The sequence below is a fragment of the Thunnus thynnus genome, chromosome 10, assembly GCF_963924715.1.
Source record: "Thunnus thynnus chromosome 10, fThuThy2.1, whole genome shotgun sequence".
NCBI lineage: Eukaryota > Metazoa > Chordata > Actinopteri > Scombriformes > Scombridae > Thunnus > Thunnus thynnus.
Window position 1 is genome coordinate 20,719,095 of NC_089526.1, and position 25,511 is coordinate 20,744,605.

Here is a 25,511-nt window from a genome sequence, read left to right on the forward strand (position 1 = left end):
CTCTTATTTTCTCTCCACTCTCAAAGCTCATTCTCTTTGTCTCTGTCTCCACCCTTTGATGCCGAGGGCAGGAGAGGGGTGTGGATCAACAGCGGTATAGTTTGAGAAAGTAATTATATGGCAGTTCCATTTATCACAGCCGATTACAATCCCCCCCAATTTTTATCCCTGTCGGACGAGCGAGATCCACTTACTCATCTGTAGGGTGTCCACAGCTCACAACCCTCCCTTCTTATTTTATTTGTCTCTTTATTTTATCCTTTTTCATCCTTACCCATAGTACAAGCATAATGCAGCTCAGCAATAACGTGCTATCGTAATTTCACTTGTTTCTAATGCAAGTTAAGCTGCACGTTGTTTCAAGACATTGCCAATTATTTTTTATCTCGTTCCATTAACAAACTGTTTTACTTGTTTGCAGGAGAGTGAAGGACTATTCTTTCTCTTCTTTTTACTGTGCATTTACTCGCTCTTTCTATCATTTTTTTCTCTTTCACTCCATTACTCTCTCTCCAAGCCAGAGATCAATAGCAGGACTGTAAAGCTTTCAACTTGTCATTGTCTTCCTGTTTCTCCTTTTCTTCATTTTTTTTTCTTTTACCCCCACTTCATCCCAGTGCCTGAGGCTCTTCTTTTCTTTCTCTCTTTTTATTATCACTTTATGCCTCTCTGTGACTGCGTCTGTCTCTCTGTCTGCGTCTGTTTCTCTCTCCGGCATTGAATGGGCTCCTTAAATCACATTTTAACTGCAGCATATGGGCGTAGATGAGTAGTTTAATGGAGAAATTATAGCCACTTCTGTGCAAAAAATGTACACCACAGTCAGTGGGGTTTCGAGGAAGGATGAATAGACGTTGTATTCCCCTTATTTACGCAATATAATGGTTGTTAACACAATAAATGTTGTATCCCCTGTGGAAGACAAGCTTACAAACAGGAAAACTTTCAAAATCCTAACAGACTGTGAAAACAGGATTTCACTGTGATGTGTACAGAATTTGTTGTCATGCTGTTGAGACTTTGCTCACGCTGATAAACTAAATAAATACCTGCATCTATGGGGAACCCTGATGCAGATCTAAACGCACACCATAATGCCATGAAAAGACGACAAAGAAATATTAAAAAGGATTAAGAAGCCATAGAAGTTTCCATCTGATCATTAAATTTAAAACATTCCCACTCAAGTTCACCTTTTTCATACATTTTGTTGCTGAATAGAATATTTACTCATGTCTGTTGTGCAGGTATATCTACGCAGACATGACGCTATTTTGGTAATATGAATCACAGCTACAGCATTAGCCTGCTTCACACTTATTATCACCATTAAAACACTGTTGCGCTTTTCTTCCTGCAAGTAATTTCTATGTTTGTGTTCACAGTCAGATGTATGTCTTTTCCTGTCTCTCACAGCAGCAGGCCTCTTCAGTTTTGTAAATCTATGAGTCATGTTCGAAATAATATTGATTGCCCCAACTGAATTGCAATCTGTGCCGCCTGATTTGGCACAGACTCAGCTCAATACCGAACATCAGTCAGCAATCAATCTGACATTAAGGAAAACAAAACATGCGCCGCTCGCCATCTTCATTTGTTAAAATTGAATTGTGCCCATGCTGTTCGAGATCCAGCTGTTGTTTAAAAATGGAAATTTGCCTTTGGCATCAAATTGCTCAGTTAAATGATAATAGTGGTGCTTTTTTTTCTATCACCATTAAAGGCCCATGAAAAATCCAAACCCAATTATTTGTATTGCTGCTGTTGGAAGCTAATTTCAGTTCCTCTGCAGGTTTGTATGACCTCCAACAAGTCACGGGTTCCATTGTTTACAAAAATCCATTAAAAACAACTTGGCGAACAAAATCAATCATTTTGAATAATACGTTGCAAAAATGTTTTTTTTTTTTTGTTTGTTTTATTTTGTTTTGTTTTTGGGGGCTTTTGTTTTTTTATGAACATGAACTCACAAAGGGGCAATAATTATATTTGTATCAAAAGCTCTGTAGTTCCAAGTTTCATTTGTCTCTTTACTGCCAAAAGTCAAATTTAAGAGTGTTTATTTTTTATTGATTGCAAAAGTGAAAACAAGCCTCATAAACATCATGTTGGGCAGCTTAGTAAATTGTTAATAAAAATGCCAATACATGTTCTAGTCAGTCTAGCAGTTTGTCCCCACAAGCTGTAAAAACATATTTAAATTAAACAGTGGGAGCTAATGATTTTCAAATGGAAAAGCCAACCTGCTGTAGCTTTACACTTTGTTTTACAGTTTGTTGGGTTTAGACTTTTCATTGGTATAGATATAGATAGTAAAATGAATATGGTATTAGCTGGTATTAGCTAACAAATGTAGAATTTGATATAGATGTAGAAATTGGTAAAAACAAAACAGATGATATAGAATCTCTCCTTTAAGACTGGCCTCTCTCTTCACCACAACTTTGTGTCTCCTCTCATATTCCTCCTCCTCTTCACTGCAACCATCCCTCCTGTCCCCCCTGGCTAAATATTGAAGGAGCTACCTAGTCGCCCCCTCGTTCCCAGGGGAGATCTATTTAAGCAAACACAGGAAGAGGATATATCCCAAATGGGCCAATGATTAGCAGATGTGTGTAGTTTGTCCCCGGTTAAACCTCGAGGCTAGAGGGGTCAGCCCGAGGTTTACAGCTCCAGACTCCTGCTGTTACAGATGCAGTGTAATTAAGTCCAGAGCTCAGAAGGACAGTTTACAGCACAGATCCGCACTGGCCTCTATCCATCGTATTCATGATCCATTCATATCAAAGACCTGTTTCTGATTTTATTCAGTCCTTAAAAATGGACTGTAATTTCCATATTTTAAAGGCAGACTGAGCAATACATATTTTTGTTGAGCCGTGTTTCTGAGCTGTTACTCTCTTTACAGGTACACGATTTGCAAACATTGATTATGTGCTGTTTTTATGTGGTGTTTTTTGTTTGTGTTTCAGGGTGGTCCAGGAATAAGAGGATCCAGAGGAGACAGAGGAGAGCCAGGAGTGACGGTTAGTAAAATCCACCTAATGTTATCGACCCTTTTTCTCCAATACAAACCCTCAGCCTCAGCCGCACAGGCCCCATTTACACTTGATATTTCAAGAAAAATATCTTAGCTAGCCAGCCAATAACAGAAACACATGGATAACTCACATGGATATATGGGCAGACAAAACTGTCAGAAGTAGCCACTTCCACTCATTGACATGGTTCAGATTGGGAGCAGTTAAGATTTAAAATGCGGTTTGGAGAGCTGGATGCATTTACACCCTTTAAACATTTGGCTAGAATGGGTTTCAAACCACCTTCAGCAATCAGATTGTAATCCCTCTCTAATCCTTCTTTGCTGCATTTACACTTACCTTTTATGATAATTGTTTATTATTCTGAGATTGTGATCCAATCTATCCAATCCAAGATGCACAATGTAAATAGGGTAATAATGAGGCTTTAATCTCTCATGTGGTGGAGCCACTACAATACAGGAGGTAACAGTAAGAGAGCATGAAGACCGCCCGCTAGATAGATTAACTCTCTCAGTGGTGCTGTACTTGGACTCTTGCTGACAATACATTTCACTTAAGTTATGAACTATGTTGTCCACACCTCTGTCTCCTGGGAGAGATCAGCCCCCATCCTTTGTTTATCCCAGTGGTTAGATGATAAAATGAAAAAAGTTAGGGGTGTGAAGGAATGTCCCTGACCTACAAACAAAGAGTCTTTTCAAATGCCGCCCACTTGCACTGCTCCATCCTTCAGACTGGATGCAAGGCACCCTTGGGCTGAAGGTCATTATTTTGAAAAGCTCACAGCAGTTTTTTCAGGCTACCTCATCTTCCTTTTAGCCTCAGACTTAAAGCAGCCTGTGACTGTATTAGACACGTTTTCAACAAATCATGTTTTGGACTATTAATGAAAGATTTACTGCACAGCATGCATCTGCTATAGTTTTGCTATGGCAGTCTGTTCCAAACTGTAACAAACTATCCAGCTGTGGCAAGCAATACAAAGCCTGATGCTATTGGAAATTTGTCAATACCAATACCCAGTTCCCATGATTGTTATTTGATCTTCGATCTAGAAAAATATGTTTCGAAATTGTTCTCCTTTGAAAGAAGCAGCAGGGATCCTGCCACTTCTGTTCGGACACGCAGGGCTGTCAATCAAGAGAATAAAGTTGTTTATATCAACCATATGTCCCAATTTGACTTTGATGAGTGACAGTGTATGAGTGACAGTGTAGTGCAGAACATGAAATGGCCCACCCAGAACTTAAAACTTAGCACGTCCTGCTAGAAGTTCCCAAGAATGAGATAAAGACAGAATCAAAGTCGTGCAACGCTTCAATACAGACCATGTGTGTTATGTGAGATGCAGTTTCCTGCTTGCACACACATACAGTACACACATACTGTATATATTATTACATGCTTGCCAGATCACGCTCATCTCAGCTCAACAGCATTTTGTACCACTGCAGCCTCTGCCAGGTTTATTTGAATAGTTGAGTTATTCTGTTCTGTAGGACCTCAGAAATTATCCTTATTCATTCTCAGTAATCCGTTTGGGTACATTACTTATTACAGTGTAAGCACTGATAGATATGGGAAATAAATGGTGCAGTTATCAAAACAAATCTCAGACTAATGTAATTTCCAGTAATCTGTCAATTGATTAATCTCTTCAAGTAATTCAGCTTCATATTTTTGTGATATTCATCATTCAGTCAAACATAACACATTTCAGTCTGTTTGTTTTTATTCCTTCCCCATTCATGTGTGTCAGATCCACGGATTCTTTTGATTGTTCACACGGATAAGAAAGACATGAAGCCAGTAACTGTATGGTTGGATAGTAAAACAATAAATACAGCCGGAGTGAAGATTATTTTGGCTACTGCTGCCGCTGAGCCAACAAGCTACAAATGCTGCGAATCAGTGGTGGTTTGCAGGAATTTCTCTTTTCTGATTCCCGCTGCAGGAACACTGTCAGCAGCTTATACACATGGACCTAATGAGCCGCAACACCAGCACAACCTGATTATAGATGGATGGATGGACAAGTGTCTAAATCTATTTCCTTTGGTAGATCTCATTATGAAAGCAGCCAATGATAGCAAAACCCCCCAAGCATGTAGTGATGATGGTGACCAGATTTTGTGGTTTTAACTTGATGGACATTGTGTTGATTAAGTGCAACTTTCGAGGAAATGTGCACAGGTTCATTATCTCAGTGGATGCAAGCATAACTTTCATATAATAAACAAATAAAAGGTAAATATTAAGGAACTAAAACAAAACACAGTAGCTGAGAGCTGCAGCTGTGATGTACATTTGTTGATATTTAACTTTTTTTTTAGCTTTCTGGAAAATAAATCTAATATTACAGACTTTTCCCACCTTCCAATTCTTTTAGAGCTGCTTTTTATACACAACAGTTTAAGTGATACTTTGGTTCCACATTAATATTAGTAAAGAGCAGCTGGATTGTTATTAGAGCTGCAAAATATTTACAATAATTAAGAATATTTTTATGAATACATGGTGTTAATGAGGCTTTCCTCTGAGCAGATCAAATGATTAAATGTGATCCAGTGAATGACCCATTGTGTTTTTTTTTCACAGGGACCTCAAGGGCCAATGGGAGAGATTGGCTCTCTTGGACCCCCAGGACCGCCTGGTCCTCAGGGACCCAGCGGGCTCTCTATTCAGGGCCCACCGGTAAGGCTTGCTTGTGTGTGTGCGTTTGCATGAAACACAGTGAAATATGTCACATTTACAGTGTAACACCACATCAGGGAAATTTCCAAAATTACTTGATAATTTCAACATTAAACTAAGCATAATTTAGCTAACTGTCCCTCTCAAAACAAACAACTGTGGCTCCAATGTAAAGGAGGAATGTAGTATTTGTGTATTCTTTAGAAATGAAACTGGTACAAGAACCACAATCACAAAATGTGTGTTGTGTGCCATTCCACTCCCACCTGTCTGCAGTAAGGTCACAAAATGTGTGCAATTAGGAACAAACTTACTATTGAGCTGTCAAACACCTGCCAATATAAACTGACAAATGATGACGTATGCCTCACACTTCCAGACACTTGCAGGATCTTATCCAAAGCACACTGAAGCTGTTCTAGGGACTTGTGGTGGCCCAGCATCTTTTAAGATAATTGGTGTTGGTTTTTCATTTCCTTTGGTAGTTATCAGTATGACCGCTGATCCAGCTGACATCTGATGGCATTGTTTGCTTTACAGGGTGCTGCTGGGGAGAAGGGAGAGAGAGGAGAGATTGGTCCAGCCGGACAGATGGTAAGACGACATTTCCCAAAAAACTGACATAATAGTTAAACCAGGAGTCGGCAGCCTTTAATATCAAAAGAGCCATTTTTGGCCAAAACCATAAATAAATAAATCAGTCTGGAGCAGAAAAAAACATATTTACTTTATAATGAAGGCAACACAGCCTATTAAGTCTAAATTAGCCTATCAACATTACTAATAGGTCTAAATGAGCATCCATTAATACATTTTATCACATGTGGCTACTCTGTAGAGGGCTATTAATGATTATTTGGTACTTTAACTTTGCATTTCCGTTACAATATTAATGTTTTGTTGCATTTATGAAATTATAGAATTACAATAAAGAAAACTGTTGACATTTTTTGATACTTTTTGGGGTTTTTTTTTTGCTTACTGGGGGATGCTATTACCAACAAAACACAAAACTGAACAATTATGAAGTGGAGAGAAATCCACTGGCATGTGTAGGTCTACTTTGAAATAGAGTAGCTATAAAGAGCTCTGCAGGCCTACTTTGAGTCCTCCCCATGTTTGTGCAAATTAATAAAACAAAGTAGCCTACTTTGATAATAAATAAAACATATAGCCTAATAGCTTTAAAATAGTAAAAGTAAAAAAAAATAGGCCAGTTTCAATTTAAAGCCCAGTTCAGTGTGAAGTAATCCTCTTCTTTTTTCATCAGCCATGTACAGTAATCAACCCTCAGGCCTCAGCATAAAACACAACGATATCAGCTACGGGTCGTTTAATTGACAAAATCATAACTTGCTAAAACAGATACTTTGTTGCAAGATAATAGCCTCACTGTCTCCTGAGCTGCCACAAAACTAGCAGCAGTAGTGGAGTTTGGAGATTTGATCCAATTCTTAAAAGTACATTCGCTCTGCTCTGCTTTCCGCAGCAGTTCTGAAATCTGTCTCTTTCTCTCATCCCCAGCCGGATACTTTTCAGCAAATGCAATGTGCTTGTTCTAGAAATGTCTTTCAATATGACTTGTTTGTTGTTTGCAGTGAAAGCAAACAAATCTGTCCACACACTATTAAATTCTCTGTGTTCCTCCGAGACCTTTCTTTTTTTGGATTTAGAATCGATGGCTAGCCTAGCTAGGGAGACCCAAGACCAGCCACTGCTATTGAGGTTTGGCAAAATTTGGAGGATAAGGCGCCGGGCTGTTGACGTAGACTATGACGCACATTTTAGTTGACTGAAATGTTTATTCAGTGTATAGGCTACACATTTTTACAGTTGGAGAATTTAAGAATCACTTCAGGCCTACAACAATGATAAATGAAAATTAAAATGTTAAAAAATAACTGTTATTCATTTCCATATAAGTGTCTTGTGAAAGCCACAGGAAACCACTAAAGAGGGGCTAAAGAGCTGTATGCGTCTCCGGAGCCACAGTTTGCTGACCCCTGAGTCAGACAAACGGGTGACGTGTGATAATGTGACTCCCAACATCACAGAAGAGAGCACAGAGGAGAGGAGTGACTGTTTTCCAATGTGACCAACATGAAGTGATTTCTCTCTCTGTTTTTGTCTTGATTAAAGGAACTAAGCAGTATTTGGTTATAACAAACGCAGCTGTGTGTGCATTCGCGTGCCTGTGTGTGTGTGCGTGTGGCTATGTTTATAAATCGTTCTCTCTCTGTGTATGTGTAGAGTATACAAGAGAGTCCTACATCCATTATCACTGAGGTGCCATGGCCCTGCAGGCTCACAGAAATGAGACTTTGTTGCCCTATAAAGGCAAAATTCTGTAACTTCAATCCATGTTTCATTATTCATCTTGTGTTAAAACCTTTGACTCTCTTCTTGCGTGCTTTATGTTGAATCATCCTAACTGAGGGAACCACAGAAAGCACGAAGTATAATAGAAACAGTTTTCTTTCCCCCTTTTTTTTCTTCCCTGTATTGTCTACCCTGATTCTTAGCATTGTGTTGTTTAGGGACTCTGCTGATAACAAAACACTTGTTAAAGGTAAAATGTATGCCAATACTGCTTCATTCACAGGTTATCTGTGTGAATTATTTCGCTAAACAACTACTACTGCAGAGAAAACGCTTTTGGAGGTGGAAAAAACTTCCAAAGTGCAGAAAAATTGCTTATTATCCTGGTCACACCAGTAACGAAACAGTAGGTTATTGCTGACATGGCGATTTGTTGACTCCTTCATTCATTTATTTGTAGTTACCTGAAATGAGTGCTGTTTCTATATTGTACATATATATTGCATTTTTAATGATGCAACAAAGATAGCGCCACCTACCTACCACACTTCTGTTTATTCTTATTTAGTCTAAAGGTCAAGAGTCTTTATTTCATGCAGCTAAAATATTGTAGACAAGTATATATTGTAGAATATTAAAGCGCAGGAAGATGAAGAAAAGTTTAAGTAGCACTGTGTGTGTGTGTGTGTGTGTGAGCGTGCGTGCGTGCGTGCGCGTATGCATTTGTGTCGACTGTTTTGTTGCTGACACACACATGAACGTGGACACAGACACAGAGCGGGCTAATGGAATCATTAAATGAGAATAATCATTACCAGCATCTCCATTATTGGGCAATGAACCAATCAGAGGTAATAGTGAATTAATTTTAATGGTGCTCTTCTGGGAGCCCCGGACATTGTGTTGTAGTAACTCTCTACCAGGAGAAGGTTTTATTTCTTCAAGGAATTCTTCAAGGATGACCTATTGCCATTAATGTATACGTTAGAATAATCACGGTAACAATCTAATTATTCTTTGTTAATTATAGAAACAAACACTATTACAAACAACAGGCTTGGTATGCTTCAAAGTCTCAAGGCCCTGCACACCATCACCGGTGGTAATATTTCAGCTTGATTAGAGCTCTGCTCGGGTTTAAGTTGGGAGGAGTGTTGCTAGAAATTATGTGAGGTCACCAAACTCAATGCACCAATAAGAATTTTTGTGAGCTGTGCAACAAGAGGATCAATGAAGAGCAGAGCGTACACGCCCACACGGCCAGGAGAACAGATCTAATCAGGCAAATTAAGTGAAAACACCTGTGTGGGCAGTTAAGGCCTTTAGTTTATCTGCGGACTTTTCAAGGCTTGGATTTTTTCCACTGGTGAGTTCAATGTCATTTAGGCACCAGTGAGTTGATGATGTAAAGAAAATATAGCAGTTCTCAGGGACTAGACAACACAGAACATAATTCATCTCACTATGATTTGAATATTTCAAGAAAAGCCTAAACAGGGTGAGCGTGACATTGTCAAGGAACAACTTGTTATTGTCATGTCCATTACTGTTACTCTATAGTTTGGACTAAAAAGGGATAAATGACACAGATCTGTGAAGTCATCCAGTGTATCTCAATAGGTGGACATTAACTTTTAACTATTGGTACACGCAATAAACCTTGGCTTACTAGTTGCTGAACACTCCTTGCCAGATAATTTTCAGTTTTACTACTTTGTCTGATAACCTCTTTATCACCACATTTAGAAATGTCTTAGGAGTTTAAATCAAGTCTATTAAAATGGATATTGTGCAGACATTTCCATTAAAATGTCTCCTTTAAGCTCTTGTAGATGTCACAGGACATATAGTATATTTTGCTGAATTTAAGTGGTTTCAAAGTGGAGAATGTGGGAGCCATGCAGCGCACTTTCTCACACACTGAGTCAAACTACATTCTGATGGAGCACTATCTGCCGCTCAGTCTAAAGCTCTGCTCATTGTAGAGATAGTGAAGGTCTATCCTACAAATGCTCAGGCTTTTATCAAGCTTATGAACCAGAAAAAGGACACAAAGGCCACTTTTATAGTTTCCTGGCTGAGATGGATTTTTTTCCCTTGAAAATCCCCTGTGAGGTTTGAAGTGAGCAGGGGACCGTTTACACATACAGCATTTATCAAGGTGCATCAGCTAGTGTTGTCTGCTGCTGTGTTGTCTGACGACCAGAACAAATTAAATAAGACGATGGATTCCATTATGGCTCTGAGCCCAGATTCACCAGAGGATGTCACAAAGCAGAGGTGCTAGCCAATTTGACTTTGGGCTCAAGTTTGACCTATACACAAAGGAACACTGGATTTTTGAAGGTGTATGTGTACATTTTGGGACAGAAAAGATCATGTATTTAATGTGTACTCATTTGTACATATCAGTGGCTAAGTAAACTCTAAAGGTCCTGGGTTTGAATCTTAGTTCTGATCTATTTTTGTTGTTGAGTATTGGTTTCCTTACAGTTCAGATGCCTTGTCATGTAAATATGAGTTTTCCTGTCTCATGTCTTTGTAAGCGCTGATTTTTTTTTTTCTTCTCCCTACTACACTCCGGGATAAATAAATGATCTTGTGTAGGGACAAGCAATTTTATAAGATGAGCGTGTGTGTATACTCATTTAGAATTCTTTGTAACCAGATTTCGCTGCAGTCGAGCTCTCCACGTGGAGCTGACTGTGCAAAAGGTCTGATTTTGAGAGACAGCTCCTGCAGACAGAATAAAGGAGCGCTGTTATTTATTTTCCACACCACAGAACCCAACTTGTTCCAGTCAGCGCTCCCATCTGCCGATCACTGATCATGTCAAACTGATACATCGATCTGGCATCAGAGCACACTATACTATGATGGGATGGTCCCTTTCGAATGGCTGCCTTTAATAACCTCCTGCTGTCATGCTGTGTTGCAGTATGGCGGTCACACTGTGCAGGGTATCTTTAATGATTTTAGTAGTAGATTTATTAGCAGTGATTTAAGTCTTTTTTGTCAGCAGGATCTTAACTTTAAAAATTAAATTTTACCATGATGACGTTAATGGCAACAATATTTACTGTACTGGAAAAGTGTTTATCATAGTGCTGATGCAGATAAACTGTTTTTGGTAGAGGCAGCTGTTAAGACCATTTGTTGTTTTGCCGATGCTGATAATCATGTCCCTGATGATTATAGTTAGTTTTTTGAAGGATTTTTATTCACATATATATTTATTATTCTGTAGTCTGCCTCATGAAATAGCTTTACTTTGAAGAGTCAACTTTCTTTTTAGATTAGATTAGCCTTTATTGTCTCTCTTGGGAGAAATTTGTCTCGGGCATTTGAGAGAACATAGCAGCACAAAGCCTTGCCATATACACACAATATATCCGTATACATATACAATCTAACTACAGTTAACATGCAGTATCACACACAGATCTGTATACACCAGAGTTTGTAGAGAGTTTTGTGAGAGACCAAAATTCAGGCGGTGTTTGGAAGTCATACTCAGTGTATGTGACCTGTAATTTTCAGCGCAGTGTTAGAGAGGGAGTAACCAGTCTCATGAGGAAAGTACAACTAGTGTCTGAACCAGTCCACCGAGAGCCGCAACACTTCCTGATGCAGCACTGTCTAGCTCCCTACCTGCCTGCATAGTCCTATTAATAAAAGCTGGCAGTGCTGCCCTGTGCCGCAATATGTTGGCGAGTAATAATGTGTTTTGTCAGAGAGAGGAATATGAATGGGTGTGTGCGTGCCTCAGTGGGGGAATATTGTAGCTTCCAGGGCCCTGTTGTAATATACGAGGGACCACAGAGAATATCACAACTCTAAAACATCAATTACCTCTCTCTCTCTCTCCCTCTCTTTTCCTCTCTTTCTCTTCCTCCCTCCCTGTCTCTCTTTCTCTCTCTCTCGTTGTTGTTGATGTTTCTTCTCTCTCCGTTTCTCGCTGCAGTAAATACAATGTAACCTTGTCATCAGCGTCTCCTCCACCTCTGTTTCAATTTGACAGTGAAAAATGCAGCTGCAGTGAATAGCAAAGCGTGTGTGTTTGTGTCCGTCTTTCTCATCGCTCTCACTTTCATACTGTTTATCTCTTTGTGTGTGTTATCAAGTAATACCTTTTGTTTTGTCTGTGAGAGAAATATGAGTTTGTGTGTTTGTGTTGCAATGATTTAAACTTGGTCCTCCTCTAGATCTCTTACAGATGTATATAGTCACCCCTTTTCATCCCCCATCTTACTCGAGCTTGATCTGTGTAGGAAACTAACGTTTGTGCGTGTATTATGTGGCAGATCACTCGCACAGTTAATGTTTAACATCAGAATCACTCGCACAGTTGGATTCTGTACATTCATTTCATTTATATTATTCTCAAGGCCTGCTTGAGAGGCTCAGATAGGTGTGTGTTTTGAGTACTTGTGTATTCTGGCACAATTTGCTTTAACCCCCCTTCACCATTTATAAGCAGCATATAAACACTTAATACATTGTTTATATAACAATATAATGTATTTGTCAGCAGAAATAAGGACTTTTTAAGCTATTTTAAGTGTTTGTTAATGTATACGTCCACATTTGTCTTATATGAAGTATTTGTAATGAGTAAATATACAGCTCATAAGTTTTTGATAACTCAGTATGTCATAGTTGTAATATATAATCACAGTCAAGAACAAATCCTTTGTTTTATAAAGAGTTAATTTGCTGTTGATAATGAATACTTAAATAAGTAATTTAAGTAATTTCATATTAATTACTTAACTTTATTATATTATAAAGTCTACTATTCATTATCTGTTTATACACAAGTTACAGATGTTTCAGAGGAGAAGTTAATGGTTCTTAACAAGTACATTAATAAACAGTTAGAAACCGTCTAGCTCTGCTTACAACTACATTATAATGTATGTTAAAAGCATTTGTTAATTGTTTACATTTTTTATTTGGATTAAATAAAGTATTACACAAAAAACTTCTTATCACATCATTTGTGTCTACAATTGAGTCCTTTAAGTATTTTTAATTAAAAGAATATTTCAGTTTCCAATGAAAATTAACTAAATTCTTTAATGAAGTTTATTTTTCTTGATTATTCTTTCTTGTTTCAAGACACACACACTCGTTTCTAATAAATTCTTTGAACAAGTAAAAACACAAACAAAAAACAAAAACTTTTCTACACCAGCAGATTTCCTCGCTTGTTATAAGAAATAAAGCTTTTAGGACTTAATTATAGAAAATACTTGATAAGATGGATATTTTTGCAGTCAAATCCTCAGTCTACATGTGTGTTATTGTGAAGGCTTTCTTCCTTGCTCCATGTGCCTTTTTTACACTGTGTCTGTGTGTGGATATGTGTGTGTGTGAAAATGACGGGGCAGATATTATTGCTGATGTCTTGGGAGAATGCACATCAGCCAACATCTACACAATAGCACTTCATTAATCATACGAGGCCTGTCCTCTGTGACCCTGTGCTGTAATTTGTAGAACCTTTAACAGTGTTAACTGTCCTGTTTTATGAGCTCTCCACTAATACTCAAGTGCAGAGATAAATCACCTCAACACTTAATCCATGACTGTATTTTGGAGTCAGCTGTGCGCACTGACCTGCAGAGAGTTGGATGAAGGGGAATTGGGGCAGGAGATGGAGCAGCAGGGAAGCCTGCTGGTATAGAGACTGACCTGTATCCACATGGTTAGAGGTTGATTCCTTCCACAAATCAGATTTATGTCCACTAGTGTCAAAGCATTGTTTAGGAGGACACTGAAAATATTGCTTGTATCAATCTGTGGTTAAATCCATCTATGCATTTTAATTATCATGAGGAAAAACAACATTCCCTGTTAGACTGTTTGCAATTTGGGGGAGGAAATGCCTTTTTAAAAAGCCAGGTTCTGGACTGAGTAATGGCCTAGAATGAATAAATGAAGTGAATCCATGAGTCATCAGTTGTTTTATAAAAACATGATTTGAAAGAACAGCAGCTTTTCATGACTGGAAGACTTCCTGGAACATGAATTTCTTTTCAATTGCCGTCACGAAGATGAAGGGAGACAAAATGTTCACATCAGCAGTTGATTGCAGCTTTTCTGGATTTTAAAGCTTAACTAAAATTTCCAGTGACCTGCTGTACTGTATACTGACCGCAGTTAGTGCTGTGATGGTGATTTAAACCAGCTTGTTTGTGTTTTGTTTAGGGTGTTCCTGGAAGCCCAGGCTCCCCTGGCAGAGACGGCCCCCCGGGAGCGAGGGTAAGTCATCACCTATATTTATTACTGTTTATTCTGCAACAGTGCTCCTTTGTGATACTGGTATTGGGAGAGCATTATGGATCTATTTATCTACATTACAGGGATACAGTATACTGTATGTAAATGAAGATGCTGTATATAGATGTAGGATGTAGGTAATGTTTTTTTATTTATTTTTCAAGTCAAATGGGGTTTAAAAACATGATCTTAAGAGGTGTGACTTGAAGACATTTGTTGTGGTGTAAATGAAAAAAAATGATACTATGGGCAGAGATCAATGGATATGATACGATAATGGCAATAGCATGTCTGCTGACACCATCATTACTAGCTAACGGCGCCTACAGACTGTGAGATTTCAGCAATCTCATAAGTTTATTGCAAGCCACAGTGTAAGACATGCATTTAATAAACTTGAGTACGACATCAAGTTTGATGTATGTAGACTGTACAATGATCACACCTACGACACAAGTCAATATACAAGAAAACATCATCAGCATGCATCATCCATCTGCGCCGCTGCAGTGGTAAACAATGAAGCCGAGCAAGAATCGTGCTTTCCACGCTACATCCTTCTTGGCGTGGTCATGATAACAGCTGGAGGACACATCATATAAACAAGGCTTCTGCTGCCACAACTCAACAAGATTTTCTTCTTTGTGGAATCCCAAACATTTTGTTTTGCTCCTTTTACCTCCATCATTGGGTTTAGCGCCAGTGTTGCGATGATCACTGCTGCATTCCTATTGGTTGATTAGTAGACGTAGGTCGTAGCAGCAGTCACACTGTGAGATGGTTATCCTAAATTTCTGACCCTGGCAGAATTACGTCCCAGGCTATCTTTGTTCGCAAGACCATGACAACGGCCATCTTTGAACCTTTCTCACAGTGGAGCCACGACCAAAGATATCACCACATTTCTTTCACGTTGGTCATCTTTTGTCTGGGACAGCCCAAATTCACACAGCGTATACCCAACTTAAGGAAGGTGCTCTCAGATATGAGAAAAGACCATTTGCAAATAGTTTTGAGAAAAGACACGTAAGCACAACAACAAACAACTATATACAGACTGAAAATGTATTTATATCCTTTGGAAAATACACAGAACATACAGTATGTATGATGGAAGATAAATCATGTAAATTATGCAATTATTATGCAGTCTTTGGTAGATTAAGTTTTTAATATAATATTATAATCACATGTTTAGTAATACTATGATCTGCAATTAGTGATTTGTAAATAACTTTTGACACAGTTTCTTGACGGTATGGTACTGTAGCACAAATCAAGGTTATGGTAAAGTAATGTGTGAAGAGAAGTAAAGCTCAGGAGTTATAGTGGAGTACAAACAAATCTTATGCTAGTTGAGATTTTGTATGTCTCTCCATAAATGAATGAACATGTTTTATTTATGGTTCTATGTCTCTTCATAAAATCATGTATTTCTACCATGTTTTTGGTAAATGGTATAGACTGCCCATCTCCTGAACACAACATTCACAGTAAATAAGATCCCATTAATAAAGGCTCTATGATACCAGCTGTCTATAGCGGATACTGACTGACAGTGAATTAATGCTTTACAATACCCGATTGGGCTGTAAATACCAAAACAGAGACACGGCCAGAGCGTAATGTGTCGGCGAGCAGAAAGAGGTTTTGTCCAAAAACGTAATTGATAACAGAAGAGTTTTGTCTTGGCTTGGCTTCTGACGAGGTGAAAGACTCTACACATAATCCATCTGCTGTCTCTGCGCTGGCTAACAGAAGACCAGACGCGCATCCCCTTAGTGGTAGTTTTCAGAAGAAGTCATACATAGTTTTCAGGCTTGTCATGTGGTTTCCTTCAGGGCAGTTGTGTTTTGGATGGAGTTTCTTCTCACCATGCCAGATAGGTTTGGAGTTCATGAACTTTTAGTGAGGAAAGCATTAATTCACATTTTGTTTTGGTTTAATTTAAGATGACAATTACAACCAATACATTGTAGAATTGCACCTGTATTAAATTCTCAGCCTGTCGACCTTTGTGATTGTTTATTCATGAAGATATGTTGTAAATTCTTTCATCTGTGGCCTGCAAGACTGTGTTTCTACGATCTATTTGTTGCTTTGAAGCAGCACTGTGCTAGATATTTCAGAAGATCTTTGATTACGTGGGCAACTGACTGAAAAAGACATTGTCAACAATGCGTCACTGTCCAGTCAAAGCCACATATCTGTGGTTTTCAGATAAACTGAAGGAAAACATGTTACTGTTTTGGTTTACAAAATTCTCCTACTACTTTCAAATCAACTGGATTCTCTGAAAAATGCATTGTCACAGCTGAAAAACAGAGCTGTTTATCTTGGCTCATGACAAGTTGACATTTTGGAGATACAAGGTTTTCACAGGAACCATCACACATGGAGCGTCACCATTTCGATGATATCTGTTAAAAACACATTTTGTAGGGATCGAAAAAAGCTGACTGATGTTACATTTACTGTCACATCAGTCAGCTTTTATGCTCAGCAACCAAAATACCGTTGTAAATACTTTTTACCTTGTGCCTTTACCTCTTGTAATCACTCATCTCTATCTCACTGCCACTGCAATGTCAGTGTAAGTCTGTATACAGCAGATATAGACACATGCTCACACAGTATAGATGGCTTACCAGCTACTACACTAGTACAGACATGGTTGACAGACAACCTATGATTTAATCACTGATGCGTTGATCAATTTGTTATCTACAGTTTTATTTGGGAAGCTTATATACTGTACTAGCATCCAGTTTTACAGCTGAAAGGCAGGTGATTGAATATTACCTCCTCTGTTACATCTTTTACAAACAAGTGTGATGCTATCAAAGAGTGTTTGTCTCCATTTGCCCCAATGTCACTAAACTAGCCTCCAGTTACTACTACCATTATCCGACGTAAAACATTTGCATTAAGCAGCAACCACCTGAATGCTAAAACCAATGCCTAATTGCCTTAAGACAGCCACTAAATGCAGCCACTACAGAACACAGTATTGGAGTGACTCTGGAAACTGTCTAATTTGATTTAGAATCACTTAAAACTTCTCTGCTTCCTTGACCTCAAACTAGCCAAGTGTTTAGTTAGACTCTTCCCTTACACTGATTTGAGGTATTGAATATTACTAAGAGGTTCAGGATTAAGGATGAAACAGCGCACTGCTTACAGTAAAATTTCCAAAGCTTATCTTCATTTAGAGGTCAAGTCAGTTTTATTTATATAACACCAAATCACAACAGAAGTTATCTCAGGGCACTTTTCAAATAGGGCAGGTCCAACATTCCTCCATGAGCAAGCACTCAGTAGCAAAGAAAAACTCCCTTTTTACGGGAAGAAACCTCAAGCAGAACCGGGCTCTACGTGGGCGGCCATCTGCCTTGACTGGTTGGGTTGAGAGAGAAAGGAGGGAGGGGAAGAGGGGGGGGGAGAGACACAGAGAAGCATAATAATATTAATAATAACAATAACAACAATAATAATAGAAATATGACTAATAATAATAATAGCAGGCCTGGGCATCAAGCAGGACAATGGCAGCAGGCGGTCCGAAACCACGACCCATGGAAACCTGTGATCCATAACCAGGCAGTCCATGACCATGATCCACAGAAACCTGCGAGACGAGAAAGCACAAAAACTCTGGGGAAGAAGCCAAGTTAGTAACACGCATTAATGGTACATGGATGTGTACAGATGGAGAGGAGGAGGAGGAGAAGAGAGGAGCTCAGTGCATTATGGGAAGTCCCCCAGCAGTCTAGAGCTATAGCAGCATAACTAAGGGCTAGTCCAAGGCAAGCCTGGGCCAGCCCTAACTATAAGCTTTATCAAAAAGGAAAGTTTTAAGCCTACTCTTAAACGTAGAGAGGGTGTCTGCCTCCCAGACTTAAACTGGAAGATGGTTCCACAGGAGATGAGCCTGATAGCTGAAGGCGTTGCCTCCCATTAGAGACTCTAGGAACCACAAGTAAGCATTCTGGGAGCACAGTGTTCTATTGGGATAATAGGGTACTATGAGCTGTTTCAGCTATGATTGTGCCTGACCATTAAGGGCTTTATAGGTGAGGAGGATTTTAAATTCTGGATTTTCCTGGAAACCAGTGCAGAGAAGCTAAAATAAGAAAAATATGATCTCATTTTCTCATTTTTGTCAGCACTCGTGCAGCTTCATTCTGGATCAGCTGGTGAGTTTTTAGAGACTTGTTAGGGCAGCCTGATAATAAGGAATTGCAATAATCTAGCCTAGAAGTAACAAATGAATGGACTAGTTTTTCTGCATCTTTTTAAGACAGGATGTGCCTGATTTTTGCAATATTACATAGGTGAAAAAAAGGCAGTCCTTGAAATTTGTTTTATGTGGGAGTTAAAGGACATTTCCTGATTAAAGATAACTCCCAGATTCCATACAGTGGTGCTGGAGGCCTGGGTAGTGCCATGTCATTAAATAATGTGTTTCTAAGGTGTTTATGACCAAGCGCGATAACTTCAGTTTTGTCTGAATTTAGAAGCAGAAAATTGCAGGTCATCAAGGCATGTTTGGAGTTTCATTAACTGATTGGTTTCATCTGGCTTGATAAATATAATTAGGTATCATCTGCATAGCAATGAAAAGTGAGTGTTTGCAAATAATATTACCTAAAGGAAGCATATATAATGTAAACAGTATTGGTCCAAGCACAAAACCTTGTGGAACTCTGTGTCTAACTTTGCATGCATGGAGGATTCATCATTAACGCGTACAAACTGGAATCAATCTGATAAAAAGGACTTAAACCAGTTTAATGCAGTTCCTTTTAATGCCAATTAAGTGCTCCAGTCTCTGTAATAAGATGTGATGGTCAATGGTGTCAAATGCAGCACTAAAATCCTACAAGACGAGCACAGAGAGAAGTCCTTTGTCTGATGCAATTAGATCATTTGTGACTTTCACCAGTGCCGTTTCCGTTGCTATGATGCGCTCTAAATCCTGACTGAAAATCCTCAAATAAACTATTGTTATGTATAATATTCATATATTTTCCTGCACCCACACATTTTTCAGGTATTTCTTATATTTATGTAGACTTTTATTATTGAGCTGTTATCTACACACTTGAGCTTCTTGTTGGTGTAAATGGGGTTTTCTGGTTCTCAGATTCTCTATGTGAGGTAATCACGGTCTGTCTGTCGCAACTCATTCAATCCAACAGTAACCAATGCAAGAAGTGTCCACCAGTTGGAAAATTTCATGGAAAATAAAACTTGACTGTAAATTTCAAACACTTCACAGAAATTTAGAAAGACCTGTTCAGCAGTGCACTGAATCTAGTACTCTCGAAATTTTTGAATTACCAGCCTGCAATGTATCACACCCACACTCACAGAATACAGAGTGTGTTTACTAATGTAATTATGGAGTGTAATCACATGAAAGTACTTATCAGTGAGCAATTTTAGCTGCAAAATTAGCAAAGGCATCCCCTTTGCAGCACTGATTATGACAGGCTTCCCACATTCATATTTCTTCAAGATGCTACAGACCTGCTGTGTATTTTATATTTGTAATTAAAGAAGCAACTACAGAAAAAAATGCCAGTGTGGAATCACAAGGCGCTAATTATAATTTAGTTTCCGTGCAAAAGAGGAAACATCTCAAATCAGTACCTTTATTGCTGCAGAATCACCTGCAGTGTCACTCTCTGATGTTTCTTGCAGCGCCGTCAGGCTGAACTTCCTCTAAATGTTTTTTTTTTTCCGTGAATGCATTGAAAGCAGTAGGGAAGGGGACACAGTGACTACTGATAAGAGTCAATTTACTAGGGGTTATCAGTGCAGCATTTTCTGACTTTTATTTGACAGTTATACAGAGAGTAGAATATGCCAACTGAACAGTAATTATGAGCATAAACTGCTTTTTAAATCTTGCGATACTTTCTTTAATGGATTAGGAATTTATCCCAACTGCTAGTCTGTGTCATCTGATGTGCACAAAGCAGAACAGGGAAAGCAGATAGTCCTTTGGTGATTCACTGTAAAACTTATCCGCATCAAACTAGTCCACTGGGCATATACAAAACATTTTGTGAGGTTTATACAAGCCAAAAATAACCTGGCTTACAGTAAAAAAGAACACAAGTCTGGCCAAGACTGTTCTGTACGGGCCAGTTTGATCAGTTGAAACAACAGTAACTGTCTCCTGGGTGCTTTATTTGTCCGTATCTCAGTGAAATGGATCAAGGAAAGCCGTAAATCCTTATTTTGTCACTGATGCTTCCATTACAAAGCTTTTTAAACTGAGTAGATTTAGCTTTTCTCTGAGATCCAGGCCCATAAAAACATGTTGGCAGTCTTGTCGTGTAGACCCAAAGAACACATGTCCATCATTTTGGCTCACAATTTTATATTTAAGATATACTGATGAATGGTAAATTATACAATAATGTGAAAGAAGTACAGATGTACAGAAGTACAGTACAGTTCTCATCAAAGTTGCACTTGTTGCATCCAAGTGCACCTCGTAGCCCTTCGCAAAGAAAGTTAACGATGAGTAAAAAGTTCAGTGTTGTTAATAGGGGTTAGACAGAAAGAACCTGCACACTATTTGTGGGTATTTTGGCATGCATACAAAAATCTGAATTAGATTAGTGTCACTCCAATTTCTCAGGCAATAGGTCAGACTGTAAACCTGTTGCCGCTTGGCTTCAAAAATATAACAGCAGTGATACATTTTCATGAGCCTGACTCCTACGAGAGAAGACATGAGGCTGAATTTCTTATTTGAAACTCAAACAGAAAGTTTAAGAACATCTTGATAATAATAAGATATTGATGGTGTGTTTGTGTTTTTGCATTTTGATCCAGCACTGGATAGAAAAAACATACATCTCTAAAATAGTCCCATTAAAAAGAGATTTTAGTGTGATTTACCGTCATGAGGAGGGTTTATAGTGTGACAACAGGTTACTGGTCCACATGGCCAGTGGTTTCCCAATGTCACATCAAATGTGTGTTTTGTTATATCTGCACAATTTTTTGTGACCTTTGTGTCTAAAGATTCTTCTCGTCCTAGATGTGCTTCTGCTCAGGCTGAAAAGAGTTTCAAAATAGAGTGTGTCACATTGTGTCACAGACTGGCTGAGCTTTTCAGTCATGCTCATGCGTCTGTTGTTGTGAAACGAATGCAGATTTTGTCATGCAGTCAAACCACTGGAATTGGAAAGTAAAGATTCCCTTGAGAATTTAACTAAGCAGCTATGAGGAGCAATTAGGGTGCAATGCCACAGAGAAATTTCTCACACTCAAAGATATGCCCTCTTGTTTCACCAAATGGGATTACAGACCGTATAAGCAAGACATAACACATTACCAGAATATGCTTGATTTGTAAGAAAAGGCAAACTACAGCATATGATTTGTTTCATGCTCCTTTCAAGTTTTTCATTCTTATGTAATTTCTTATGTAATTTAATTCAAATATCTAGCAGCTTGTATCCTCTGCTGTGTCATATTTTTATTTTTATCCATTTTCAACTCATGGCTTGTACCTTTGCACAGACTAAAATAAAAGCCATATAAGGAGTGTCCATGTTGAAAGGGCATCAGCCTCAATGTGTGACCACAAAGTAAGACAGACATCCAAGCTGAAATGAAAGGATTAACTGAACCTCAGGTTGAGCTGTTTTTCCAGGACTGATGATAATTCCAGTTTGCAAATAGTGTATTAATAGTACAGAATTTGTACAATTTGAATGACCGGTAAATACTGAAATACAATAAAGCCATCATCATGCTATTATATATCATGTTATTATGTGTCATACATAACAAGACAGACCTACAGAGCTGTTATAGGTATGAATGTTTTATTCATGTGTTCTCTTAAGACAGTAGGAGTACGGAGAAAACATTAAGATGAAATGGTGGAGATGGTTTTAAACACTGGAGGCAACCCAGATGTAGATTGTGAAAAACTCAGCAATCGAGAAGAATGTCCCTGTTTTTTTTTTTTTGTTTTTTTTTTTTTTTTACAATCTGCCAAAGAGTAAAGGTTAAACCAAACATAAAAGTTTGATTGGAGGTAGATGTTGGCATATTTAGAGATTGGCCATTGATGCAACAGCTAGTGAGTTTGGTTCCCATCAGTATCCTGTGTAAATAACATACGTATGTTAATTGTATTAGAAAATAACAGTGTCACTGTTTAGTCTGGAGACATACAGGAAATCCCCCTGGCAATTTAGAAAGGGATCATGCAAAACAGACTTTACCCTACAATTATGAAAGTGTGCTTTATATTTAGTATACTGAGTGTATTTTCTCTGCTTCTGTCTCAGGGTCTACCGGGTAATAATGGACCTCAGGGACGACAGGGACCTCCTGGACCCATTGCAAGTCTCTTTTTTTTTTCTTCCTATTCTCAGCATCATTTTCTTTGGCAGATCAACCTGATTAATGGACTGACAGATACTCTCTGCTTTCCATCACCTTCCCTCTCTTGTGTTTGGGTGTCTCTCTTTCATTTCCTGTCTCTGTCTTAGGGATCCCCGGGAGCACCTGGAGCTTCAGGACCAGGTGGGCCATCAGGGGCTCAAGGGGATCAAGGACTTCCTGTGAGTGATTTTTTCTTTTTTTTTTTAATCATTTCATTTTTTTTTTGAATTGAAAAAAATCCTTTATTTACTCGAAACACAAACTTACCTTTTAAATTAATGTGAACAAGTTCAAAAATCATTTTTGTTCGTAGCACAGTTAATGTGTTACTGTGACCTTAACCTGAACCTCATTAACCAACCTTCACACAAACCCACCAAAGTTTTGCAACTTAAAAAGGGTGTCTGTATTGCCCTGTTATTAACATCTTTCCTCAGTTGTCATGGAAGCCTGTGGTGCAGACTGTGAACTCGTCTCTCACATTATCCCTCTGAGTCCACCCAGTAGAATTAAACATAACTTGCCCAAATTAACAATGAGGAGGACTCCACTTCCTCCAACTCCCTCTTCTCCTTCTGACTTCTTTAAATATTTTCTCTGCTCATGCCTAAATCCAGCCTATATTTACAGGAGAACAATATCAGAGTTGCATCACATAGCATACAGATTTGATTAAATATAAATAACGTTGTGGTTTGGTTCACTGACAAGGATCTCCTTTTTATCCTGTTCCACTTTTCTGATTCTCCCTTATCATATCTTCATTTATTTGCATTTGCTCTTAACTGGAAACAGCCTGTTAGTATGGACACAGTCCCTGTAATAACAACTGTATTATTTAGTCGTAAGCCTGCCGTGCTAATAAGGCTGATCTTTTTAGATTAAGCAAAAGATAAATCCTCTTACACTTATCTCATAATGAACAGAGCAGAAGAACACACCGCATATCTATTTCATGAGATAGGTGCGTAGGAGAGGGATGAATGGATCAGAAGTTGCTAAACAAACTCTCTCATGGTTTCCAAGCCAGAAACCATTTGCCTGATGAAGGTCTAGCATCATAAATGAATCATTGCAAATTAGACAGTGTGTGCGAGTTTGTTTAACAACTTTTCCAACTTCGATTCCAAAAGTAGAATGAGTCAGCCCTGCAAAAGAAGAAGAAAGATGTGTAAGTGACACGAAGCGGAAGAGATGATGTTGGTTTCCTAACTTTGTGTAATTCTAACAGGAACAGATGATACTGTGATGTTGGTGACAGCTAATCTAGTCTTGGGTTACTTAGCCGACACTCTCTCCCACTCACTCACACATACACATATGGCAGTGAGGGATCACATCTGCCCCATCTGAGACGCAGACAGCTGCAGACAGACAAAAAACAGATCTCACTTTCTTTAGGCTTTATCTTTTAAACTTATAGTTTCAAAGTTCAGCTCAACATTAAATTGCTTATTCAGTCCCTGTTTTGACCCCTGCAACCCTTCCCCAGGTTGCTGCTCTGAGAGAATATTTTTCTTCTTAAACAAGTGGTTTTTATCTGCTAGCAGCCATTTAAATCTGCAGGGAAATTTCACATTTACATTTATCATGCCAAAACTGAACTGAAGAAACCTCAAAGAAATTAGTCCCACTAGTTTTGTACAGAATGGTGCCACGTGTCCGTCCAACTGCAATGATAAATTTGTTGAAGGACAGTAGATTTATATGGAGGCTGCCACTGAATTACTAAAGGAGGACAGTGTAAAGATGTATGGACTGCAAATTCCTGACCTGATGTCCCAGCATCTAATGTGAAACCCAAACTGTTCTGTTTTAAGAATGACTTGATGCATCTGGAAATGTTATAGTCTGTCTATCTAATATTCATAAAGGTCCGCAATACAGTATAGGACAAATCATGTCTTATTTTGTTGCTTATTGTTTAAGTTTTACTAACTCAAATTCATATAAAACTTAACAGGAGATCTCCATGACAACTTCTCTCTACATCTCGACAAGAATATTGTACATGTCTGGAGACAAATACCTAAAACTATGATTGGTGGATAGCGGCTAAATCAACCTTGATGTGGCATTGGATTGATGAATACATTTCCAATCTGGTTTCATCTCCTCGCACATTTAGGCCAAAACTCACCACTCTTGTCACCAGATCTATATCTCTATATGGATTTACTGCTGGCCTCACAAGAATGTCACGATGTCCCGAGCGTGTGGCAGTGAGCCCAAGTGTGTGTCTGACCTTGACAAAACATTCAGACATGTGGTTTCCAGCGACTCAACCACCTGAGGTTTTTTAATTTATCTTGCTTGACTTGGTAGCAAGCTGCCTAACGTTTGCCAGTTAGAAAAGAAAAAAAAAAAAGCAACAATCTTCTCCTGACTGTTTTATCAGTCCACGTTGAAGTGCTGCGCAAGAGGAAAGACATCATAAACGCACTAATCTCTGTGGATGAACTGTAAAACATTCTGAGTGAAAAAACATTGACTTTACTTGGGACAGACTGCAAACACAGGGCACTGTGGGAAGATATGCTTTGATTAAATAATAAAAGAAATGTGATTTTTTTTTATGAGCGATACTCCTGTCTGAATATTGAACTATTCTTATGCACAGATACTTACTTTGGCTCACCCCCACATTCACCCTGATAAGATGGTAGACATTTATATGCCCAGGAAGACTCAGGAGATCCAGACAGACGCACAGAGGAGGTCCAGAAGACTTTTATTGTCGAGACCTGC

General features: G+C 38.6%; 1 protein-coding gene across 3 annotated transcripts in view; it reads left to right on the top strand.

The window, feature by feature from the left end:
• col14a1a (collagen, type XIV, alpha 1a) overlaps positions 1-25,511 on the top strand; it is a 148,281-nt gene that overhangs the window by 111,903 nt on the left and 10,867 nt on the right. For all 3 annotated transcript variants that reach the window (XM_067602026.1, XM_067602027.1, XM_067602025.1), the window contains exons 37-42: positions 2,973-3,026; positions 5,643-5,738; positions 6,279-6,332; positions 14,271-14,324; positions 22,667-22,720; positions 22,871-22,942. In XM_067602026.1, coding sequence (XP_067458127.1) covers positions 2,973-3,026; positions 5,643-5,738; positions 6,279-6,332; positions 14,271-14,324; positions 22,667-22,720; positions 22,871-22,942 — 384 coding nt within the window. The remainder of the gene's footprint in view (positions 1-2,972; positions 3,027-5,642; positions 5,739-6,278; positions 6,333-14,270; positions 14,325-22,666; positions 22,721-22,870; positions 22,943-25,511) is intronic.